This window comes from Protopterus annectens, chromosome 1.part1 (genome assembly GCF_019279795.1).
Source record: "Protopterus annectens isolate FY-2018-M chromosome 1.part1, PAN1.0, whole genome shotgun sequence".
Taxonomy (NCBI): domain Eukaryota; kingdom Metazoa; phylum Chordata; order Ceratodontiformes; family Protopteridae; genus Protopterus; species Protopterus annectens.
In genome coordinates this window covers 950428412-950453440 of record NC_056726.1, presented here as the reverse complement: position 1 = coordinate 950453440, position 25029 = coordinate 950428412, and the positions used below count along the sequence as shown (strand labels likewise).

Genomic DNA, 25029 nt, shown 5'->3' with positions numbered 1-25029 from the left:
TAGGTTACAATAGGTTCTTAGACATGTTTAGACATTGTAAAAAAATTTGAGTAGACAATACAGATAATAAACAAACAATTACAATTAATTCAACAAGAGTTAAAACTTATATGAGAAGTAGATTAAACAGAATTTTACAATTAAAAATAAGAAGTCATTACATATTAAGAGTCCTACACTTATGAGGTATAGTGTAGTGTAGTATATTCTTGCAGATACTATAGTAATAATAATATAAGAGTTAGGAGAAATGTTAGAGTGAAATCAAGGGTATAAGCAGGAGAAAGGAAAGGAAAAGGAAATACCCAGTATTAGTTGTGAGGGGTGGGAGCAAGAGCATTCCCACTGAGATAGAAGATGTGAGTGAAGAGATTTTTTGAAAATAAAATGGTTAGAGGTGATACGGATAGATGGAGGTAGAGAGTTCCAGAGTCGAGCTAGGCCACCATGTGATAGAAAATTTTTGCCAGGGGGACGGATTGGTTTATACACTTCTAATAGATTTTGGTTGTTAGACCTTAATATTCTGTCAGGTATGTGCATTTTAAATACAGAAGACAGGGAGGGACAGAGGGAGGGGTTGAGAATAAGCTTATGTGCGAGGGATAGTTGAGTATAGATGAGATGACTGGGTAGTTCTAGCCATTTTAATTGTTGGAGAGAGGAACAGTGGTGGGTTGAGGACCTTTGGCTGGTAGCGAATTTTGCAATTTTGTTGTAGCAGGAGGAAAGTTGTGTTTTCAGGGAGGTTTGTAGATTAGTTAGAAGTGGAGCTCTGTAGAGAAGGGATGGAATTAGAAAGGAAGTAGAGAGAGTGATTTTAGTGGCAGTTGTAAGATAGTGATTTTGTCGATAGAGCATCCCTAGTTTTTGATGGGTTTTTTTATATTTATTTGTAGATGGGAGTTGAATTTTAGTTGGTTATCAATTTGGACTCCTAGCAATTTTGTCTCTGTCACCAGTTCTAGCTGAGTGTTATTTTGACTGTTGATAGAGAATGGCTTTGTATTAAAAGAGTTGACTTTAGTGGGGGTGAATGTCATTAATTTGGTTTTAGAGGCATTGAGTGCTAGGTGATTTGTTTTCATCCATTGTTCAGTGGTAGAAAAAGCATCCTGAGTTAGCATTAGGAGTGTTGGGATAGATGTGGCAGTGCAGATAATGGTAGAATCATCTGCATATTGGATTATGTTGGAAAGAGGGATCGCCTTGTGGAAATCATTTATGAATATGTTGAAGAGGAGTGGACCTAATATGGAGCCTTGGGGGACTCCAGTTGGGGTGTTAAGGAATGAGGAGGTTGCCTTTTTCCATTCTACTGCTTGATATCTGTTGGATAAGTAGCTGGAGAACCAGTTCATTGATGGGGGAGATAGGTTAAGTTTTAAGAGTTTGGTTAGAAGCAGGTTATGTGATATAGTATCAAAGGCTTTAGAGAGGTCGAGTAGAAGGGTAGAGACAATAAGGCCAGACTCCCGAGCTTTATTTACAGTTTCGAGGAAGGAGAGGAGAGCTGTCATAGTGCTGTGATTAGGTCTGAATCCGTGTTGTGTGGGAGATAGTAGGTGATTATCTATGAGATATGGTAGGAGTTGAAGTTGGATACACTTTTTAAGGAGTTTAGAGATGGGGGACAGGATAGCAATGGGGCGGAAGTTAGTAACACTGTTATTATTGCCACCTTTATGTAAAGGTATGATATAGGCTTTTTTCCAGATTTGGGGAACTATGCTTTCTTGGATTGAGCTATTGATTAGTATGCTAATGGGGTAAGCAATTGCTTCAGCAGCTATGCTAAGAAAGTAGGAAGGGATATCATCAGGGGCATTGGTACATGGTTTTAGTTTCTGGAGGAGTTTTTGTATGGTAGAAGTGGGTATAGGTTTTAATGAGAATGGAGGAGAGTGTGGAGAGGGGGTGTTGTGGGGTGAAGATGATGAGGAGGAAGAGGTAGTAGGAGAGGGGGTGGTTGGTAAAGGGGGTGAGGAAGATGAGGAGGAAATGAGAGTAGGAGAGGAGGTGGATGGCAAAGATTTAGTAGATATGGGTGGGGGAGAGGTAGTAATTCTGGGTGGAGTGTTGGTGGGGGGGGGAGGAGGAGAGTTTGAGAGTGTGTTGTTAGAGAAAGAAGAAGTTAATTTGGAGATAGATTCAATGAAAAAAGAGTTGAATTGAGTAGCTAAGTCAATATCTGGGGCATTAGGGTCTGGGGTGGGGGAAACAGGCTTACTGGGATTAAGTAGGTTGGAGATGCCTTTCCAGAATTTCTAAGGATTTGTTTTCTTATTGCTTTGGAGAATGGAGAAGTAATTTTGTCGATCAGAGATGATCAGCTTTTTTACCCTGTTTCTAAGTGTTTTATATTCATTGTGAATGAGGGGGGTCTTATTTTTCTGGTACTTTGTCCAGGCTTTATTTCTTTGCTTCATTGTTGCTAGTGTATTTTTGGTAAGCCAAGGGGCAGTTTTGGTTTTTATTCTTTTCATTCTTAGAGGAGCATGGAGGTCTAGTAGTTTTAAGAATGTGGTGTTGAAGTGGGCAACAGCATTATCTAAGGGTAGTATTTTTAGACAATTCCAGTTTATTGCTTTTAGGGAGTTATTAAAGGTAGATGGGTTAAAGTTTTTATGATTGTGGGTGCGGTGTGAGAGTAGGGGGAGCCGGTGAGCGAAAGTGGGTATGTGGTCACCAAGTGGATCTGGAAGAGTTCCACTGCTGGCGAAATAGTGGGGATGTGAGACTAAGATCCAGTCCAGGATACTGCCACTGGAGAGTTTTTTTGTTTGGTGTGTTATAGAGGTGATTAATTGTGTAAATTTTTGTAGGTTAATGTTAAGTGGGTTAATGGGAGACTGAATGGCGGCCCAGTTAATATTCATGTCCCCTAAGATTATTGTTTCATAGCTAATGTTGTTGGTAAGCCAGGACAGTATGTCTTCGAGTGTGGAAATATTATCTCCTGGGGGATGTAGAGTGTGGCTATACATATGTATTTGTGTTTATTAACTTGAAGTATTGTTAAGAGTAGTTCAGCGTTATTAAATTGAGGAGTAGGTTTGTTATAGGGAGTGACTGACAGGGAGGTTGAATAGAGGAGAGCTACTCCCCCCCCCTTTTTTGTGAGACCTATCTCTTCTGATAATAGAATAGTTTGTGGGAGTATTTCTGAGTCTTTTATGTGGGGTTTTAACCATGTTTCTGATATGGATAGGATGTCAGGTTTATGGTGTGTTAGCCAGGCATGCAGGTTTGGGATTTTGTTAACTATACATTGAGAGTTTGGGGCAGTGAGTAGTATGGATTTGTCTTTAATTGTTGAGGTGGAGGGGCCGGGGTTAGAATGGATCTCGCCTGATAAAAGGTTGGTAATGGAATATATATTTGAGTTGGTGAAGTATATGCACAGTCTTGAGAATAGATTTAGTTATATGGTGTTTTTATAGGATTTAGAGGTGGTTTTAGACTGTTTCTGGGTGGGTATGAGTTTAAATGGGAAAAGTAGAAGGTTTATTACAGGGCAAAGATGGGGCGAGATTGGGATGTATGAGTGTGTTAGTGAAGGGGTAAGATGGTTGGTTACATGGAAGGATTGGGAGTGGTAGGAATAACTGGGCTGTGTGAGGAGGTAGAGATAGGTTAAGGTAAGTAGTAGAGTTAGTAAGAAGGAGGAGAAGAAGAATGTGGGTTTTGAAGGCATGATGAAGTGGAGCTAAGTGTAGTTATTATGTAGTTGATTAAATTGTATCCACAACAAATTTGCATTTTGAACAAAACACACACACAAACACACACACACACACATACACTCAGTCACACATGATACCCAGGGAAGGTTGGTATAATTCTCTAGTTACCTACAGTTTTTGTCCCAGCAAGGTAGTAATGACATCATCCCAAATATGGCTAGGGACTAACACACCAGTTACCTATATCACTGTTGAGCTATAGCCAAATAACATAATAATAAACACAAAACAGTAATATTCAATGTGGTGGATACCAGAAACTTGACAACCTGCAGTAATCAATTATACTCCCTCCTGAAATAATAAATAATGCATAAACAACTTCCACAAAATTTAAAAAGTGAATAAATAAATAAAATACTAATACAATAATTCAAGACAGTGCTGATACAAATAAAAATGAAGAGGTAAAAATAGTTGTGCAAAGAACAGAAAAAATAATCAGTTGCACAGACAAAATACTTAAAGAAAGCCTCTATGCTAAAATACCATAGATCTCTGTAACTAAAAGATTATGATCCCTTAATTGTACTAAGTTTTAAAATAATATACAAGGAGGACTTTAGACAGCACTTATATCGATGTTAAAACAACAATGCCTTCCAACAGGATTCCTTTTCATACTTTTCACACACACATATATATATATATATATATATATATATATATATATATATATATATATAAGTCTATATGTATTTATCCATCTTTTATATCTATATATCTAGATCTAGACCTCTCTCTCTCTCTCTATATATATATATATATATATATATATACACATACATATATTTTATATACATATATATATATATATATATATATATATATATATTTTTTTTTTTTTTTTTTGGGGGGGGGCAGATTCATTAATGCCTACACTAAGTGTACATGATCTGTAGCCAAGAACATCTTTAAAAACAATTTTTTGCTTTCTAAATGTAGTCTATACTTTGTGCTGACCTTTATGAATCCCCTTGATATTTTAAGGCTGCAAGAACATCAGTAGGAAAACTAAAATTAGGAGAAAGAAGGTGTTTGTCATGCTTGTGTTGTCTGTTCACTCAGAAGAGTATACATTTAATATACTCTTAGTGTAAATGTTAATGAATCCCAGGGTATGTCTATATCTGCATCTGGGTCTACTTTACATGGTCGACATTTCAGAAAGTCGACTTTCATATGGGCTGATACCATATGATCGACTTTCAGAATGCCGACCATGTAAAATAAACATATAAACACAACAAACAATTACCTTAAACTGTTAGCAGGGGGACCCCCCCACCCAACCCCACCCCCATAACTTTAATATACCAACTCTGAGATCACACTACAGTGCGGAAGTGGGAAATTTTCCCATTCCGCACTGTATGGAGATAGCAGTTTCCCATGGTCAGCTTTTCAAAAGTCGATCATATGGTCTCGGCCATTTGAAAGTCGACTTTATGAAAACTCAACCATGTGAAGGGTACCCATATATATATATATATATATATATATATATATATATATATACATATATGTATATCACCTAGAGCCAATGTTCAAACTGCTGAGTGGCTTGTTTTATATGTATGTATGTATTATTGTGTGTGTGTGTACATATATACAGAGTGTGTATATATATATATATATATATATATATATATATATATATATATATATGTGTGTATGTATATTTTTTAGTTTTCCATTTCTTTCCCACAGAAACCAAGAGTAATAAACTTATTTTCCCTACTCTGAGTTAAGCAAATGATTTATATGTCAGTATTTTATATATATATATATATATATATATATATGTATATATATATATATATATATATATATATATATATATATATATAGATATAGATATAGATGTGTCTTTTTGTTTAGTTTTCCATTTCTTTCCCACAGAAACCAGTGGTAATAAACTCATTTTCCCTACTCTGAGTTAAGCAAAGGATTTCACATATGTCTACTAAATGTTTACATAATTAACCACTTCTTCACACAGTTCTGGGCTCAGGGATTCTTTGATTCAGTTACATAATCTTCAGGCAATTACAAACTATCAATCCTTTCCTGTGAAAATTCACTTTCTTCAGGAGGATAGAGTATAGACTTTGAACATATTTTCTTTATTACATAGAAAAAAATTACAAATCTCTTGCCACTATTAGGAAATCCTATAAATACAATTTTGCAGTGCAGTTTTCTGTTACAAACTTTAAAATCCTGGTATAGTTCCCAAAAGTGTAACCATAAGCATTTAAAAAGAAGAAAAGTACAGACAACACATTTTAAGTAATTTTTTTCTAATGTGGAATCACAGCAAGGCATGAAGTAAGACATATTTTAATTTTGTTAAAAGGTGTGATAGTATACTAAAGGGAGAATATGATAGCAGTTTGCTTATGTGTGATGTTGCAAAAGTGCTTATCAGCATGGATCGTGAAATAGTATGGGGAATATGGCAGTTGGTATAGAGGGTTAAGGCTGTGAAATATAGTTTCTGTGGTACAGGGTTTGATTCCTTCAGCCCTCGATTGCCTACTATGTAAACTGGAGTAAGTCACTTAATCAAACACTGTCTGGGGGGATGGTAACTGGGAATTTGGGATAGGCTCCTTGCTAGTTCCCTCTATGGCAAGAGTAGCAACTAGTTATGAATAAGTTATAGAGTAAGCAGTAAAATAAACAAAGACTTTTACAGTCAATACATGAAAAGACATGAAGTCAAATTATAATGAATGGTAATTGGTGATCTCCGGGTACAAAAAGGAGTTAAACAGGGGTGTCAAGTGAATGGGGTTTTATTTACTATGGTGAGAATGCAGTAGTAAGAAATTGTTAGGGATAATAATCATAACAAAAAATAAAAGTATGGATGAGGGTGGAAATAGTGAAGATACAGGGGGAATTAGAAGAAGTTGGTTTAAAAATGAACACAGTAAAAGAATTAAGCATGCAGTGATAGTATGTGGGATGGTGCTCTCCATGTATAAAATCACTACACTGGGAATAAAATTTAGTAAGCAAGATGTGGTAAAAAAATCAATGGGAATAAATACAGGAAGAAACAAAACTCAGTGCAATAACATGCCGTAGAAAGCATTTATGATGTATAAGAATCAAATATATTTGATACATTTATGTTCTGGGGAACCTTGGACATGTTGAAAGTGTGTATAGATTTTGGCAGATACAGAAAAAGAATTATTGGAAATGGCATTCAGTATTGTATTGGTCCTGATTCCAAAAGAGTTGTTGTCAGGGTGAGTGACCACCTACAATGACAGCAGGTCTTTTGGAATCTGACCCCAATTATAAACCTGTTCATAGATAGGCCTTACACTGAAGTAAGTCACTTACACTGAGAGCAAGTCTTGCGGAATCAGGGCAGACTTTACACTGAAAGCAACTCTTTTGGAATCTGGCCCATAAGATTCCAGACTGAATCCTATAAAAAGGGATGCTCTTTTGTGCAAAGAAGGACATATGGTTAGGATTAATAAATTAGTTTATATACTTAGTATCTTTACATTTATTTTGGATTTTAAAGATCCTGGGGTAAGCAGCAAAAAGTATTGTGGTAAGTCTGACATGGGACATATAAGGAATTGTGACAGGAATTAAACACGGGCCATAAAGAAAAGAAATTTGAGGTAAAAGAAATAGATAAGTGTATAGGTAAAATAAGAATGTGGAATCTGGATATAGAAGCAGGAAATATTAAAAGAATATAATGGTATGAAAGTGTTATGAAGCTGAATGATTATATTAAACCATGGAAAGGTTTGAATGAAGAAGAGAGAAAATCAATAACGGAGAGCTGGGAAAGATTTAAAGAAGTCTGGGAGGCTTTAGAGCTTTTGTGTAAAGAACATTTAAACATTTAAATATATTATTGTGAAAGGACAATATATATATATATATATATATATATATATATATGTGTGTGTGTGTGTGTATAGGCTTACTATCATTTCCATGAAGTGACATCCATCAAATGCTGACATTGCTGAACAGGAATGCTGAAAATAAAAATGTCGTTCCACCCCCTTGTGAATCATGTTAATAGTGATGGCTTGACATTCACTGTTTTGGAAATGTGACTATTGGAGTACATTGTACCATTAGATCTGCGATGTTGTGGTTCGCTGACTTTCTGTTTGAGGTCTAGCCACTTGGAAAACTGTTTTTCGATGTTGCCATCTACTATAGATGTCACTTCGTGGAAATGATAGTTTGTGTCTTTCGGCTTTTCCCGGTTAGGGGTCGCCACAGCGGAACTCCGGTCCACTAATGATTGGCAGTAGATTTTTACATGCTGGCTTGCCAGGCCTAATGCACAACCTTCAACGAAGGAATGCCCATTCACGCATGTCGCCACACAGAAGACGCTCTAACTGAGAATCGAATGAGCAACGTCTAACTGTGAGGCGACAACGCTACTGCAGCACCATCACCACAACGTCTAACTGTGAGGCGACAATGCTACCACAGCACCACCACCGGTCTATATATTTATATATATATATATATATATATATATATATATATATATATATATATATATATATATATATGGGTCACATTTGTTTCAACAAATTTACATTTCAGCAAAATTGAAATAACCAACATGACTTTACTGAAACTGCATTTTGTTGAAAAGTCAATTTGCCGAGTCTTCTTTAAGCGAAAGTCATTTTGGTAGTAGGAGATACAGGGCCACATGTGCGTAGCTGTACTCTTTTGTATAAAAGTAAGTTTATAGCACTCTTAGCTTGTATATGCAGATCACATTACAGTAACATTTGGGGGTTCCACCTGTGTTTTCACTGTAGTGCGATCTCGAAGTTGGTATATATAATTTGTAGGGGGTATGGGGAGTGCAATGGGGCTTACCCTCCTGCAAAAAGAGACAGTATGTGTTGTTATGTGATTAGTTTACGTAGAATTGTTTTGTTGCTGTGTTGTGGTTCAGTGATGTGAGGTTTTGATAAACTGCAGTTTCGGTAACGTCATGTTGGTTATTTAAGTTTCGCTGAAATGTAAATTCTATGAAGCAAATGAGATCCATATGTATACATATATATATATATATATATATATATATATATATATATATATATATATATATATATATAAAAGCAACAATAGGAAACCCTCTGTGAGTCCGAACACTATTCACTGTTTATACTTATGTACATTAGTCATTACTAAATACAATCCTGGGAATTGACTAGAGTATCTATGGTATTTCATTGGGATGAAATGGCTAGGCTTGACATGATCTCTGGGTCAATAACCTAGTAACCTCCTATGATCCTACATAGCTTACACTAAGTCTACCTGGGACTTTGAACTACTGAAAGACTGCCCAAATCAATTTTCTTACAACCTTGTTTTATGCTTTCACCAAGCCTCGGAATGCCTATTAGACTATTTCCTCATCTCTAGCTTCTTCTCAACTATCTGTTTCACTACATACATTGGGTTGGTTGTGATGCATCCTGATCTGAATCTGAATTCTACCACTCATCTCCCATCTTACTATTAATTTACATATTCGTTTATCTATCATCCTCTCTAGAACTTTCATCCAATGTGAAAGGGCTTTGATATCTCTGTACTGTTCACAGTTGTAAATACCCCCTTTGTTCTTGTACATTGGCACAAGAATACCTATTCTCCAGTCATATAAGATACTCCTTTCTATCCATATTGCTATGAGTCCCCCAGCAATTTCTCCTCTAACTTATCAATATTATGATCACATCTGCTGTGACCTCATCTGAGCCTGCAGCTTTCCCTGTCTTTCATTTTCCTTAGTACTGTTCTTACTTCTACTAGGATGGACTCCTCTTCTTCTTTCATTGTAGGCTGTGTCTGGGGCATTACAGTTTTTGTGCTTTTTTTTTCCTTCAGAAGCTGCTGAAAGTACTCCTACCATTTGCCTTTGATGTCCTGTGGACTGATGAACAGGTTGCTTGGCATTGATTATGAAGGGTATGTCATGTCTTTGCCTTGTAACCTAATAGAGTTCCTTTGTACTACATGCTGAATCACTCTCCAGAACCAGTAGAATGCCTCTGATGGCTTGTTCTTTGCCATTACAACTGCTCTCATAGCCTCTGTGTTAGCCAACCAATATTCCTTTTTGGCCTGGTCCATCTATTCTATTGCATAGTTCTTCCTACACTCCTACTTTCTTTTGATGACTTCCTGGGCTTCTGCATTGCATGGTTCCCCCACTACCTTTCCTTATGTAGCTTATTTCCATACCTGGCTCAGCCACATATATGTATGTGCTCTATAGACCTCTTGCATGCTGTTTTGGGGCACACTGCCATTCTTCTTTAGTTCCACCTGATTACTTTTCTTCCTGAGGTGCTAGAATCCTGAGTAATTCCTTGAACACTTGAGCTTTCACTCCAGTCAACTTCTAGGTCTTCAGCCTAGTCTCTGTTGAAGCTAGAGCCTTCTCTGACCACTGCTTGCAACTGATTGTGGCAACCTGTGGTTTATGCTGTGGACCGACTGTTTTACTGGGGATAACTTTACAATCACTGATTCTAACTCAGTGCCCTTTCGTTATTAGGAGGAAGTCTACCCGAACTGCATGTCGACCGTGCTTGTATGTGATATTGTGACTGTCTCTTTTGCTGAACCATGTGTTGGCCACCACCAAGCTACTTGCCAGGCATAAATCTAGAATGGCCTCTCCTTCTTTATTCCTTTTGACCCATCCATGTGAACCCAGGCAGTCCTCATATCCTGTACTGTCTAGCCTGATATGAGCATTCAGGTCTCTTATTATCAACACTAACTCATGTTGTCCTCCTTTATCTAGTAGGTCCTGCAATGGCTGCCTGAAATGCACTGTTTTCTTTGTTATCACAACCCAGCTGTGGGGCATATGCTGAGATTATGAATAGTGCTTCTTCCTTACATTTGAGTCTGTCACTAATTCTGATGACATCCCTCACTGTCTTCTAAAGCTTCTCCCTCACCACAATTCCCTCACCATTTCTAGTCTGTCCTTCGCTGAGTAATGGTCTCTGGATTCCAAGCCAAGTGCTTTGCTACACTGCCCTTCCGTTTTGTCTCCCAGATACATAGGGCTATCCAGCCTCCTTCTTACCATCATATCATCTACTTCTAAGCTGCATCATTTCATTGAACTTATATTGAGAGTAGCAATCCATAATTCATGTTTGTCATGCTGATTTATTTATTAATTACATTTGATAATCGGGAAAGTCCGACTGGGCTAGGAGCCCAGGGAGAAAAGCTCCTAAATACAGTACAATGTATTCTATGAGTAAACAGCAGTAATTACAGTTAACAGAATAATAAATAATTAAATACACATGTTTTGTCACAACAAATAAGTACAGGCTAGGTGTAAAATTGATATATACAAATAGCATGTTACAGCAATAGTATTGTTAGACCAAAATTGAGTTGAAAACAAAGTTACTATTTTTCAATAGTGACTTAACAATGGTGCCAAATACTGTAAGAAAGGAGGGTTAAAGAAGGACAAAGTAGGCAGTAAGAGATCAGGGAGAAAAAGGTAGCAGTAGGATATAATACTTTTATGGTGTAGGAAAAGGTGGGATGAGTAAATTGGAGGATTTAGCCTGGGGTAAGACAGGAGCAGTGCCAATTGTTAGACAGGTAGTTTAGCAGTACTAGTTTGAATTCATGATGGTGTGGATTTTTTGTAATTGCAGGAGGGAGAGTATTCCATAGTTTGGTAATTTTATTGGAATAAAGACAGTCCCCGTGATAGTTGCGGGATAGGTTGACCTTTAATGTAAGTCTGTTGGAGGATCTGAGGGTTCTGGGGTTGAGACTGGGTTGAACAAGATTGGAGAGGGCCAGACAGTTTGTAGGTTGGTGAATTAACTTGTGGATCATCAAAAGTGGGTTGAGAGCTAGGAGGTTGGGGAGTCCTAGCCATTTTAGTTGAGAGAGTACAGTACAATGATGAGTCCTGTGAGGGGCTTTCAAGGCAAACTTGGCAAATTTGTGATAGCAAGATTCTAGATTATTTAGGTCAGATTTGCGAAGGTTGATGAGAATGTGAGAGCCGTAGAGGAGGGAGGAAAGCAGGTGTGAATGGGCAGTGACAAGCCTGGCTTTGTGGGTAAGAAATGGAGTAGCCCTATATAAGGTGCCAAGCTTGATGTCCCCTTTTTTGATTGACAGAGAGACATATTTATCAAAAGTAAAATTCTCGTCAATAGTGATCCCTAGGAGTTTAGTGGGAGTTATGGGTTCTATACTTGCTCCGTTTGAGGAGTGTATTGACAGAGGAGCCTGACAAGGTTTGGGTTTTTTTGTTTTTGAAGATTATTAATTTGGTTTTGTTAGGACTGAGAATTAGTTGATGTTCTGATAGGTAATTTCTATGCTTTGGAAAGATGACTGCATTTCAATTGAAGTTCATAGGATGAGGGGGCAGAGCATGTAAGGGTAGCATCGTCAGCGAATTGGACAATTGTGGCTTGGTTTGTTGCTGAGCTGAAGTTGTTAGTGAATAAGATGAGGTGTAGGAGGCCAAGTATAGAACCTTGGGGGACACCAACAGAGATGACTAGTAGAGGGGAGAGAGTGTTTTGCCATTTGGTGGCCTGCTGCCAGTTGTTAAGATAACTGAAGAACCAAGACAGAGAGGGGGATATGGATGTCATAGGTAGAGAGTTTATTGAGTAGAAGTTGATGGAAAATGGTGTCAAAGGCTTTTGACATGTCCAGAAAGATGGAGGAGACTGCCTGGCCTTCATTTATGAGCTGATGAATGGTGTTAATAAAAGAGATTAGAGCAGTGGAAGTGCTGTGTTTGGGTCTGAAACCATGTTGTGAATTGGATAAGAGATTGTTTGTGAGTAGATGGTTATGGAGCTGTTTGTGGATGCATTTCTCTAAGACTTTTGCTAAGGGGGAAAGAATAACAATGGGGGCAGCAGTTGGTTAGCTCTTTGGAGGAACCACTTTTGTGGAGTGGAATAATGTGGGATATTTTCCAGAGTATTGGGACATAATGTTCAGTAATTGAGCGATTGACCAAGATAGATATGGGGTAAGCAATAGATGGGGCTACTACTTTCAAAATTCCTTATGGAGCTGGTCAGCAGCCAGACATCAGGTTTATGTTTAGCTAGGAGAGATATTATGTAGCTTGTTTGAATGGCAGCAAAGCAGAAGGGTTAGGATTATCTGATGTAGAGGTAGGGAGAGTAAGAGGAGTATTGTGTTGGTAGCCTAGTGGGGAGGTTATGGAATTTATGAAGTGGGAGTTGATTTGGATTGCTATGGGTTCTGTGTTGTTAGTGGTTGTTGCGCTGGGGGTGGGTGAGTGGCCTTGGCTAAGGAGGTAGTATATGTTTTCCTAGAATTTACGGGGGTTGTTTAGGTGTTTTTGTTAGCATGATTGGAAGTACTTCTGCTTATCTACTAGTAAAGCATGGATGAACCAAAAACACCAAAAAGCACAAATCCTTGATGCTCCACACTAGAACGAAGCACTGAAACCATGAAGTGCTCAAATTTTAAATGCTTTAATCTACTTAAATGTACAAAAAATAAAATCCACTTTTCATCAAGGCAGATAGCTTAACTTCTTCAGAATGGTCTCTGAAGAAGTTAAGCTATCTGCCTTGATGAAAAGTGGATTTTATTTTTTGTACATTTAAGTAGATTAAAGCATTTAAAATTTGAGCACTTCATGGTTTCAGTGCTTCATTCTAGTGTGGAGCATCAAGGACTTCTGCTTATCTACTTTGATTTGTTTTGTTTTTTTTTTTGCTTGATTCCTTAATTGTTTATAGATGGCTAAGTTTGGTCTATTTTTGGTGGTATGGTAGTCTGGCCAGGCTCTGACCCTTTGTTTGAGTAAGAGTTTAGTTTCTTTGGTTAGCCAGGGCAGTGGCTTGTCTTTTGGATGGAGTTTTCTTATTGGGGCAAGATTGTTGAATATGTTAAGGAAGGTAGTGTTGAAATATTGTACTGCTAGGTCTAGCTGAAGGATTTTTTGGTGGTGACCAATCATGTTGTTGCAGAATCTAGTTAAAAATTGAGGGGGAGAAATGCTTTTTGCAATGGATGTATTTGTAGGAGATGTTATGTTGGGTGTATATATATTTCTGGTAAAGAAAGGTGGGGGAATGGTCGCCGAGTGAGTCAGAAAGGCAGCCTGCTATGTAACTTTGGTTGGAATTGTTTGTTAGGATCCAATCTAATGTAGACTGTCTGTTGGTGTGTTTATCAATGCGACTTGGATGATTTATGATCTGGGTGAAGTTGTAGAGATTGAGGAAATTGGAAGGGTTATTGGAGGTACAGGTTTGTCAGTTGAGGTTGAAGCCAGCAAGAATGATAGTTTCTTGGTTAAAATTTACAGAAGCCCATGAAAGAAGAGTTTCAATGATAGGAAGGTTGTTTCCAGGAGGGAGGGAGGAAGCTATAATAATTATTGTTTTGCTAGAGTTTATTTCTAGGTGTGATGTTAGAATCTCTGTGTTGAGAAGGTCTGGTGGGTTTCTTTAAATAGAACAGCTATACCACCATTTCTTTTGTTTATTCTGTCTAGTCTAATAATGTGATAGCCATTTGCAGTGATTTCATTGTCTCTGATGTGTGGCTTTAGCCAGGTTTCAGTTATAACTGCTCTGTCAGGGGAGTAGGTGACTAAGGTGGCATGGAATTCACTAGCTTTGTTAACTATACTGCAAAGGTTGAAATTGGTGAATAGCAGGTCAGAGTTGGATATTTTTGGATATGGGGAGTAGGGATGGGAGTTTGTATGGGAGTGAGGGGGGAGAGATGAGATTTGTGGGGGAGAGGGGGTGTTGCTGGGGCCTGGGTTGGGGTGGATGTCACCTTGCAGTTTAATTTTTGTGATAGAGTGTAATACGAGTTGTCTTAGCTTGCTAATGAACTTGGGATGTCTGTACTCAGGGGGATGTGGACAGAAGGTTTTTAGTAGTTTGAAGGAGGCAAGTAGGTAGGTGGAGTCATTATATAGCTGTGGGCAGATGTCAGAGAAGGAGTGGGATAGTGGGCTTGTGGCAGTTATTACTAGTGTTGGAGAATGGATGTGTATTATGTGGTATGTGTGTAATGATGTGTAGTTGTAGGTGAAATTGAGTGAAAAGAGTAAAAAAAGTATTTGTTACTATGCAGTTATGGTAGTGCATGGTGAGATATTTAGTGGGGTATAAGAGCTGTGAGGGAGAGTATGTGTGAGTGGGGAGAGGATGGGGGTGGCAGTTGTAGAGTATGATTTGAGGAGGTGGAGTAGAGGGGAGGGGTAGTGGGTGTGTGAATTGGAAGTGGATAGGAGGAAATGGGAAAGGGGTGTGGTTGGCTTAGCTATAAATTACAGGATATGGGTGGGGTATGTGTGAATGGGGGTGGGGTAGGGGAGCGAGGTAAGCCCGAGTGCAGCGAGGGCGAATGGAGCGGGTCTAGCCGAGCACTGAAAAAACAATCAGTTTACTGATGGTGTGAACAGGTAAGTTATTGTCCTTTTAAAGGTGGCTGTGTGCAAAAAAGGGGGAGTAAAAAAGGGGGCTGTTGCAGGCATGTATATGGGTCTTGGTTAATTGGATGCTATGATAAAAAAGCTTCTGGTAGACACAACCTTAAGGGAAAAATAACAGCAGACAAACTCTTTATGAACCCGCAGCATTATTAGAGCAACTACCTTTACCCATTTGCTCAGAAGACGCCAGGTAAGTCAGCTTGGGGACTGCTAGGACCCAGTGAAATGCTGAAAAACTAGGAAATGATGCCCCCTAGTAGTGACAAGAGGAGAAAACAGTCGGGTCAAATTCAAGGGAAGGAAAAAAACTATGGGGTCAATTTAAATGGGAAAAGTGAAAAACAGGAGGCAGGAGGGAGAGACTAGAATCCCAAGAGAGTACTGGTGTCATGTGCAGGCCACTAAATTAAAATTTACTGATAGAGACCAGCAGTTAGATACTACCAGCCATAATGGTAAAAAGCTAAAACAAAAACAGTCTGGTAATAAAGTGCGGCACACACCAACTGCTATTGGAAGGGTTTTGGCTTCTTGCGTTAACATGTTCTAAGTTGGCACAGGGTGCAGTCCAGTAGAAATCCAAGTTTTGCTAATGAAAGGGATGAGGGACAAGTAATGAGCAGCAATCTGTTGTACAGTGAGCAACTGCTATTGGAAGGGTTTTAGCTACTTGCGTTAGCATATTCTAAGTTGGCACAGGGCACAGTCCAGTAGAAATCCAAGTTGTATTTTCGATAAGATACTTTCAGTTGTGTTTAACTACATAATTAGGAATAAAATTAATGATCCACACCTTAACGCCTCAAAAACTATTTTTATACATAAAGCCAATTCAGATCCTCAAAATCCGGATAATTATAGACCGATATCATTAATAAATGTAGACATGAAAATTCTAACCTCTATTATAGCATCTAGACTGAAGAGAATCATGACTCATATAATTTCTAAAGAACAGACTGGTTTTGTGGCAGGTAGACAAACCAGTGATAATACACTCACACTACATACTATGTTAGAGCATGCTAAGCAAAATAATTTAAATATTTATGCCCTTATAATTGATGCCCAGAAAGCCTTTGATAGGGTTGATACAAATTTCTTGTTTGATCTTTTACCGTATTTTAAGATATCACATGAGTTTGTCCAAATGTTACAAATATTATATAGTAATCCCTATACTACATTGTATATTAATAAAAACTTCTCTAAAAGAATACAGATTAAGACTGGAACATGTCAGGGTTGCCCTTTGTCCCCTTTATTATTTAATATCTATCTTGAACCATTGTTTTTATATATTAAACAAAATGTTTATCATAATGTCCCAATAATTTATGGAACTAAAATATTAATGGCAGCTTTTGCTGATGATCTTAGCATTTATTGTGCATCTCCATTATCAGATACTGAAAAATTATTGAAGGCTGTTAATGAGTTCTCAAAAGTGTCTAATTATAAAATTAACTTGAGAAAAAACAATATCTTCCCTTTAAAGACACCTAAACCCTTTTTGTTATTGCCCTTAGTGGGACAGGTATCATTTAAAGAAAATATTAAATATCTAGGTATTGAGTTCTCTACTGATAATAAAGACTTTTATAATAATAATATTAAAGCAATATGGGAACAAATAATTTCTGATTTTGGGAGATGGAAAAATTTACGACTGCCAATATTAGCAAAAGTTTCAATTATCAAAATGAACATATTACCACAATTACTGTATATTTTTAGGTCAGCCAATTTATTACTTTCAAAGTCGTTTTTTAAATGGATTCATAAAGAATTGGCTAAATTCATTTGGGAACCAAAGAAAACCAGGATATCTTATGATAAATTAATGACCCCAAAAAATAGAGGAGGACTGGAATTACCTAAGTTTGAAATGTATTATTTAATTGTAAATTCTAATAGAATTTTAAGAATTGCCAATTATGATATAAATAATACTAAGTGGACACCACCTTGGGTAGTTCTGAATTATAAATATATTCTAAAGTTAAATATCAATCCTAAAGCAATACTTTTTTTAGGTAAGGATACGTTGAAATTCTATGGGATTATTGAACACATCAAAACGAACATACTCTCTTTACATAATTTATTTCATTCATTAGATTTGGTTCAACATATGATGGTTTTTCAACCCTTTCATAAGAATCCTAATTTAAAATTGAATAATCAACTAATTGATCTCAACAAGTTTCCATTGATAGTTAATCTAACTTTGATTGATATATATAAACATCTTGACAGTTCGGCCAACCAAATAAGACAAGAACTTAACTTACCTAAACATTATCTGGTTATTCTGAGACAAATTAGAGAACTCACTATAAGCTATTTTAAAAGTTTTAAACCGGAAGAAGAGGCTATTAATAGATGCTCTTTGTTGTGGCAAGCTCTCCAACAGGATCTTAAATATATCACAACAGCAAATCAATTAATTAAAGAACTTCAATTTCATGATAAAATTTTGTTATCAAACTACTGGGAAGAGAAAATCTTACTGACAGATAGAAGTAATATGTTAAAAGCAATTGACTTGACCATCAAATCTACTTCTCTTCAAAAATTAATATATACCCAGTTGATGATTTGGAACAATGCATATTATGCACATCTTACCCTGCATAAATTTAATCCCAAAAATTCACCAACTTGTCCATACTGTAAGAATCAACCAGCTGATCTTCTTCATATGTTCTGGAGTTGTAAACGTATCTTCAAACTTTGGAATTCCCTTAAGATCCAACTTCAGAAGGTGGGTTACCAGAATACAACGTTATCATGGAAATTTATGATTCTGCATATTCCCCCGAGAGAGATCCCTAAATCACAAATTATTATATATATTAATATTTTTCTATTAATGAAGCTTTATATAGCTTCAAATTGGTTAGACCTATCTAAGACTTCATGGCAGAACTTTAGAGTTCTAGCGACAAAACATATATTGGCTCATAAATTAGTATTAAACCCACAAAATAAAAATGTTAATAATCCAAAAATTTGGGAACAGATTTTTAATATTATACTAGCATAGTATTTTCAACTTGGAAATATTAATAATTATTTATGTGTGTGGAGAGAATTTAGTAATCAACTGTCTATTACTTGCATTTATTCTTATGCTTTTTTATATTTAACTGTATTACATGGAAGCATTCTTGTAAATATTGTATATAGAGTGTGGTTATTAGTGATATTAGTTAATGCTTGATTTGTGAATATATGTTATTTTTGTTCTTACTTGTGTGTGAAAATAATATAACAATAAAGATTTATTATGGAAAAAAAAAAAGAAATCCAAGTTGTGCTAGTAGAAAGGGATGAGGGACAAGTAGCAAGCAGCAATCTGTTGTACAGTGAGTAACTGCAATTGGAAGGGTTTTAGCTACTTGTGTTAGCGTGTTTTAAGTTAGTACAGGGTGCAGTCCAGTAGAAATCCAAGTTGTGCTAGTAGAAAGGGATGAGGGACAAGTAACAAGCAGCAATCTGTTGTACAACAAGCAACTATTGGAAGGGTTTTGGCTTCTTCATTAGCGTGTTCTAAGTCTGCACAGGGCGCAGTCCAGGAGAAATCCAAGTTATGCTAGTAGAAAGGGATGAGGGAAACGTAACGAGCAGCAATCTGTTGTACAGCAAGCAACTACTATTGGAAGGGTTTTGGCTTCTTGCATTAGCATGTTCTAAGTTGGCACAGAGTGCAGTCCAGTAGAAATCTATGTTGTTCTAGTAGAAAGGGATGAGGGACAAGTAACAAGCAGAAATCTGTTGTACAACACGTGGCAGGCACACGAACACCAGGGGAAAAAGTCAATGCGTACAGTAAGGGGAATTAGAGCAATTTAAAAATTATGGAAATTATGTCCATCTTTCACTCAACAGAGTTATCTCAGGTAACCCATACTGGGCAGCTGGACACCAGCCAGCCAGTAGCTTATTGATCCAGGGGTGCAAACTGTAATTAGTGTGAACAGGCTTTTTATGTACACATACCACGTGGAACAAAAAGCCCATGCACTAGCAGGAACAAGTCCTGAAACATGGAATAAGGGTAATAACACATTGCATTACTGGTGCAATTTAGAGGCAATAACATTAAATCACAACATTTGCACAACAGAGCATTGCTGGCCCTAATATACAGTGATAAAAACACATTTGCTGTTTTTGGAAAATCACATTAACAGAAAGTCTGGAGAAGCTGTATATCAATGTGTACTGTCATATAGAGAAGATGACAGAAGACAGGATAACTGGCAATGGACTGCAGGCTTGCAGTTACTACTCAAAGGGGCATGGCAATCATGGACACTGTCAAACACTGGTGCAGTATGTACGGCAACACTGCAATGGCCATGACAAGGGGTCTAACAAGTGTGGGGGAGGTACATGGAAAAGGCAAGTTTCACTCCTGGTGGGTGATTTATCCTCTCATGTACTAGGGAATAATCAGGATCCATTGTATTCTTGCATGGGGTGGTGTTCGGGGTGCACAGAGAACAACCAAGACAAGTTTCAGACCAGTGTGTGTGTGTGTGTGTGTGTGTGTGTGTGTGTGTGTGTGTGTGTGTGTGTGTGTGTGTGTGTGTGTGTGTGTATCTCTGTGTGTGTGTGTGTGTGTGTGTGTGTGTGTGTGTGTGTGTGTGTGTGTGTGTGTGTGTGTGTGTGTCTGTCTGTCTGTGGGTGGGTGTTCATCCACTCAGGGCACAGGAAGCAGGCAGTCAGATTTCAGTTCTGCAAACAGGGGGGGGGGGTTCATCCAGCAGAGCACAAGGAAAAGGCAGGACAAGATGCAGTCTTGGGGTCTTGGGGTGTGGTATTTAGATAGCTAGCACAAGTAACAGGCAGAACATGTTATAGTCCTGGGGTGCAGCCAGCTAGGGGGCAGAGTGAGACAGCAGGCAGGCTTAGTCACAGTCTTGACATGTAAGTGTCTACACACTGTTGCATATGTACACAGACAGCATGACAAGCTACATGGGTATGCTGGGCCAACCATACACTAGGCATACACTGTGTTATTGGCACAGGTACAAGAGACATTGTGCATGGTGCACATGCCCACAGCTGCCAAAGTATGACACAATGTCATAAAAGTTACCTTATCACAGTTCAGAGGACTGTGACAACCACAAGGATGATGTAAACAGTGAAGAGACTGATTCATAGGTAAGTACTAGGCTAGATGTCCTTGTGGGCCATTTTAAGCCTAGCCAATCAAACCCTGCACCTTTTGCCTGTGAAGTAAACACTTAAATAATTATGCCACCTTCCAACTTGTTGGATAATATAAAAACACCAAACCCAAAGGATGTATAAAACAAAAATCTACAATATAACATCCACAGAAGGCACTCTAGTCAAGGAAATATTTATTTAGTGCTTTTGTCCAAAGACTTCATCAAAATAAAATGACATAATGTCAACCAACCTTATATACTGTTCTACATACTCAATTAAACAATTAATTGAACAATCAAACAATTAAAATCTAAAAAACTTCAGCAAAGCAACATTACACAATATGACACATGCACTTATAAAAAGCACTTAATATAGGTTGGTTGACATGTTCTCATTTTACTCTGATGAAGTTTTTGGATGAAAGCACTAAATAAATATTTCCTTGACTAGTGTGCCTTTTGTGGATGTTATTTTGTGGATTGTTGGATAATATGGATAGGCTGCTAATCAGACCATGTCTGATCTGCTGTGTATGCAGAGTGATCTGTATGAAGACCTTCAAATGTTGCAGAGACAGTGAGACATTCTGAACCACAAGCAGATCACCTACACATATAGGAATCTGTTGCAGACACTTCTATTTAAGGCAGTGGCAGACTGCTTGGCATCCATTAGTGCATTCATTAAGCTCTGGAGAACCAGCCACCCTGGGCATGCTAAGGGATGGCTGCTCATTGCAGGAGTGCACACACGCCAGGTTAGTACAGAAGCTGTACACCATCATTCTCAAGCTCATTACATGTCCACACTATCCATGAATGTCTGTACCCCTGTTCATGGCTGATGCTTATCTGGCTCCAATCTCATCTGTACCCTGGGCCACTATCTCTTTTCTTAATGAAGTCAGTCATCATGATGCATCCACTGTAGTCCTCTACCCTTGTCTATAGCTACTCTTGTGACCATGGCTCACGTTTGTCTGGCTCTGCTTTGAGCATACACTACCAGGCAGCCCTCATAAGGTCCCACAGTTCAACCCCGTTCCACTCCCCTGTAGCCATGCTATGAGTAACATTCATACCTGAAAACTCCATAGTGGGTGAAATCACTCTGCTGAAATGCTACATTAGGGGCCACAGCATTGTTCCTTCATGTGTGCCCAGTATGCTATGCTATCTTCTGGCCAGCTATCTCCAGCCCTGACCTTTCAGGGGCACATAATACATTCAGTCACCCTATCACTGGAGGAAGTGATTGCTGACAACCCAAATCCTCTAGCCATGTGCAAGGTTGTTGTAGGCATGACCCATAACCTCTCCATTTGGCTAGAGTTTCTGTTCCCTGTCACATATACAAATGATGAAGATGATGACTGTACCTGCTCACCCCTCTTGCTGATATGGGTATGGGAATGTCTGATGTATATTGTGGTGAGTCAGTGCACTGCAGTGCATAGCCTGGGTGTGTAAATCCATGTATCAGTTCTCGTCTATGTTTGTCTTGTTATGGACCATAGCTGTAGACCAGGCATTGCCTCCAACAGTGCCACAAAATACTGCACCACCTCTGCCTTAGATGAGGCTCTGCCGCAGCTAGTTCCCAACTCTTCACTCTTCTACTGCTGCCACCAGTATATATCAGGCAAGCAATGGGTGTCTCTTCCTGTAATTGTTTTCATAGCACCATGTAAAATAGCATGACACAAACCACACATATCTTGCTGCAGGTTTTCTGAGCATATTGCAGTGTGCCACTAGAGGTATCCAGGCAGAGGAAATGTATGTTCAGCAGTCTGAACACACATTTGAAGATGATCTGCATCTGCAGAAGTATGGTGTTGTAAGCCATCTCCATCACAGAATGGGGGCTGTGGCTGTGGATGGGCGTTATCAGCCATGGCTCTTTAGCATATCCAGCATCACCTAAAACACAACAGTAGCAAACACTGCTGTGAATGGCATGTTACCTATATTTATGGAACTGGATCTTCTCACCCCACATAAAATGCTGGCATAGACTGTATTGTACACTAGATGTGGGAATCATGGAAAATGCCTACATGTCACACGATACAATATATATATATATATATATATATATATATATATATATATATATATATATATATATATATATATATATATAGTATCATGTGCAATAAACATCACCTGGCAGAGGGGGGGAGTGGACATCTTTCCAACTGGTATACCAGACACCACATGGAGCAGGTGGGCCCTTATAGCAATGTGGGTGCAGTCAATGGGAACCAAGGCCTCAGGGAAATGGGCTGTGTTGCAGAATGGCTGTGTAATAATGGTTCTCTCTTCTGCTGTCCGTGGGAATCAGCTATGTCCCTCAACATGCATCAGCATCACTTTAAGGAATGGGTGCAGGATTTCAGAGCAGTACAAAACTCATATATATGTCTCCCCTGGCAGAAGCTGAAAAGTCCATATAGCAAGGAGCATTAATTATACACCAACTATTTTGTCCACTGGATAGGTACTCAAGAAATCTTCCTTTATCCCATGTTAGAAGAGCACACATCTGCTAGATCCAGTAAGATGTCTCTGTCTACATGATAGCAGTTGATTATAACCTGGTCATGGGGTGATGTCATATCAGCTTCTGACAGACTCTTCTGTGATATGGAGGGTAGAGTTGTGCAATATCATGGACACTGGCTCCCAAGGTGGCCACAAACACGTGCTGACCTGCTAAAACAGATGTTACTTCTAGCAGCTTAACATGAACAATATGCTTGTTTGCTGTGAAATGATAGCGTTAAGCTGCACTGCACATACTTTATATATGTCTGAACTGCACTGTCATTTGCATATGCAGTGTGTTTTGCCATACTGGGAATCATATGCATGTGATTAAGCAGTCACTTGCAAGTGATGCGTGCCACACTATTTTCCCACTAGGGTTGTCAAGTTATGTGTATCTCTGATTTGCATGTGTTTCTGCTCACCAAGTTATTTCGGCTAACATAGTGTGCTATTTGTTATAACTTTTTCAAAATAGGATTCATCATCATCAACCCCCTTTTTCACAATTTTATATGAGGTTAGTATGTCATGTCAACTGTTACCACCTCCCTCGATTCAAAGTCACTTTCCTACCTCTGCCTTCCTCAACAGTCATTGCCCAGATAGTGCAGGTTTTCTTTCACCCAGTCCATCCATTTCTTGGCCGGACATTATCATCTCCTTTTGCTTTCTTCCTATTTATCACTAACCTGGCTTACTAAATAACAATAATAATTGTAATTATAGTAGTAGTAATAGCAATAATAATAATAATAATAAACACATTTGTTAACCTGGTAGGCCCACTAGACAGAGTCTCTTTTCAGGGGCGACCCAGAAGTAACATCTGGTTAAGTGGCTTTCTAAATGTAACACGGTATACAAATGAGGCCTGAGAGGAATCATCCATCTGCTGTTTCTGCCCTCTGCACTGACCTTCTGTTTTCTTTAACTCTTCAAAATAATACACAGGCTATAAGTGATATGCTGGAATTATCAATGGTGATTTATTGCAAAATTCCTCTTGGAAAAAAAAAACTCTTAGCTCTTTTAATACTGAAGCTGTGAGGACTTACTCTAACATGCACATAGATTCTTTGCAAATGTATCCTGTGTGGAATAGACTTTGTAATATATTTACTAATGGTATTATTATATTTTTTTAATTCAGAGAAACTGGAAAATTAAAATGTAAGTATCTTTGTCATCTGTAGATAGAAGAATGTGGAAATGTCAAAACACAAGCATTCAGCCATGGAGATAAAACAATCATATCATCACCAACCAAACCAAACCTAAAATCACTTTGATGATATAATAAAAAGAAAAAAAAACATTTGTGCAAAATAAATATATTTGTACAAAACTGAATTTTAATGGACACTTTCTGTTTTAAGATACACAGGTTGTACAGCAGCTGAAGAAAGAAACTAATTTTGCAGCTGTCAATTTTGGCAACTGTACAACAAAACTCAACCAATCATCGGTTGCTTATGAAAGCCTCAGAGTCAGTTTCTCACAACATAAGCAAAGTACAGAAGAGGCTGCCAGTAGCCTACAGCAGGACTTAATACAAGCTAAGGAAATTTTAAGAAAAGCAAATGACAAGCTTATATCTACAGATGATAATTTAAAAGATAGCAAGAATGCCGAGATGGAAACCAAACAGAAACTTAACGCTGCAGAGCATCAGTTAACGGAAATTACTGCAAAGTTACATGAAGAAACACTTAGGAAAAGAGTGATAGAAACAAAGCTAAAGCAATCTGAGGAGGATTTCACACAGCTAAAATTGAGATATATTCAAATGCAACAGACAAAGAGGTCATATTTGGAACTAGTCGCACAAACCGAAGCAAGTCTGCAGAATTGTTTGAACTACAAAAATGAAAGAGAAAAAATTGGTAAAGTATATTCGTTTTATTCTCACCTTTTTCTTACCATTTTTCAGATTCTTTCAGTTTTACAGATCACATGTATATATTGCAATTAATTTAATAGCTAACTGAAT

General features: G+C 38.0%; 1 protein-coding gene across 1 annotated transcript in view; it reads left to right on the top strand.

Annotated features, from left to right (window-relative positions):
- The window catches only part of LOC122808177 (oxidized low-density lipoprotein receptor 1-like), a 261451-nt gene that overhangs the window by 41756 nt on the left and 194666 nt on the right, over positions 1–25029 (top strand). The window contains exon 3 of the mRNA XM_044079147.1: positions 24416–24922. Within this exon, the coding sequence (XP_043935082.1) occupies positions 24416–24922 (507 nt within the window). The remainder of the gene's footprint in view (positions 1–24415; positions 24923–25029) is intronic.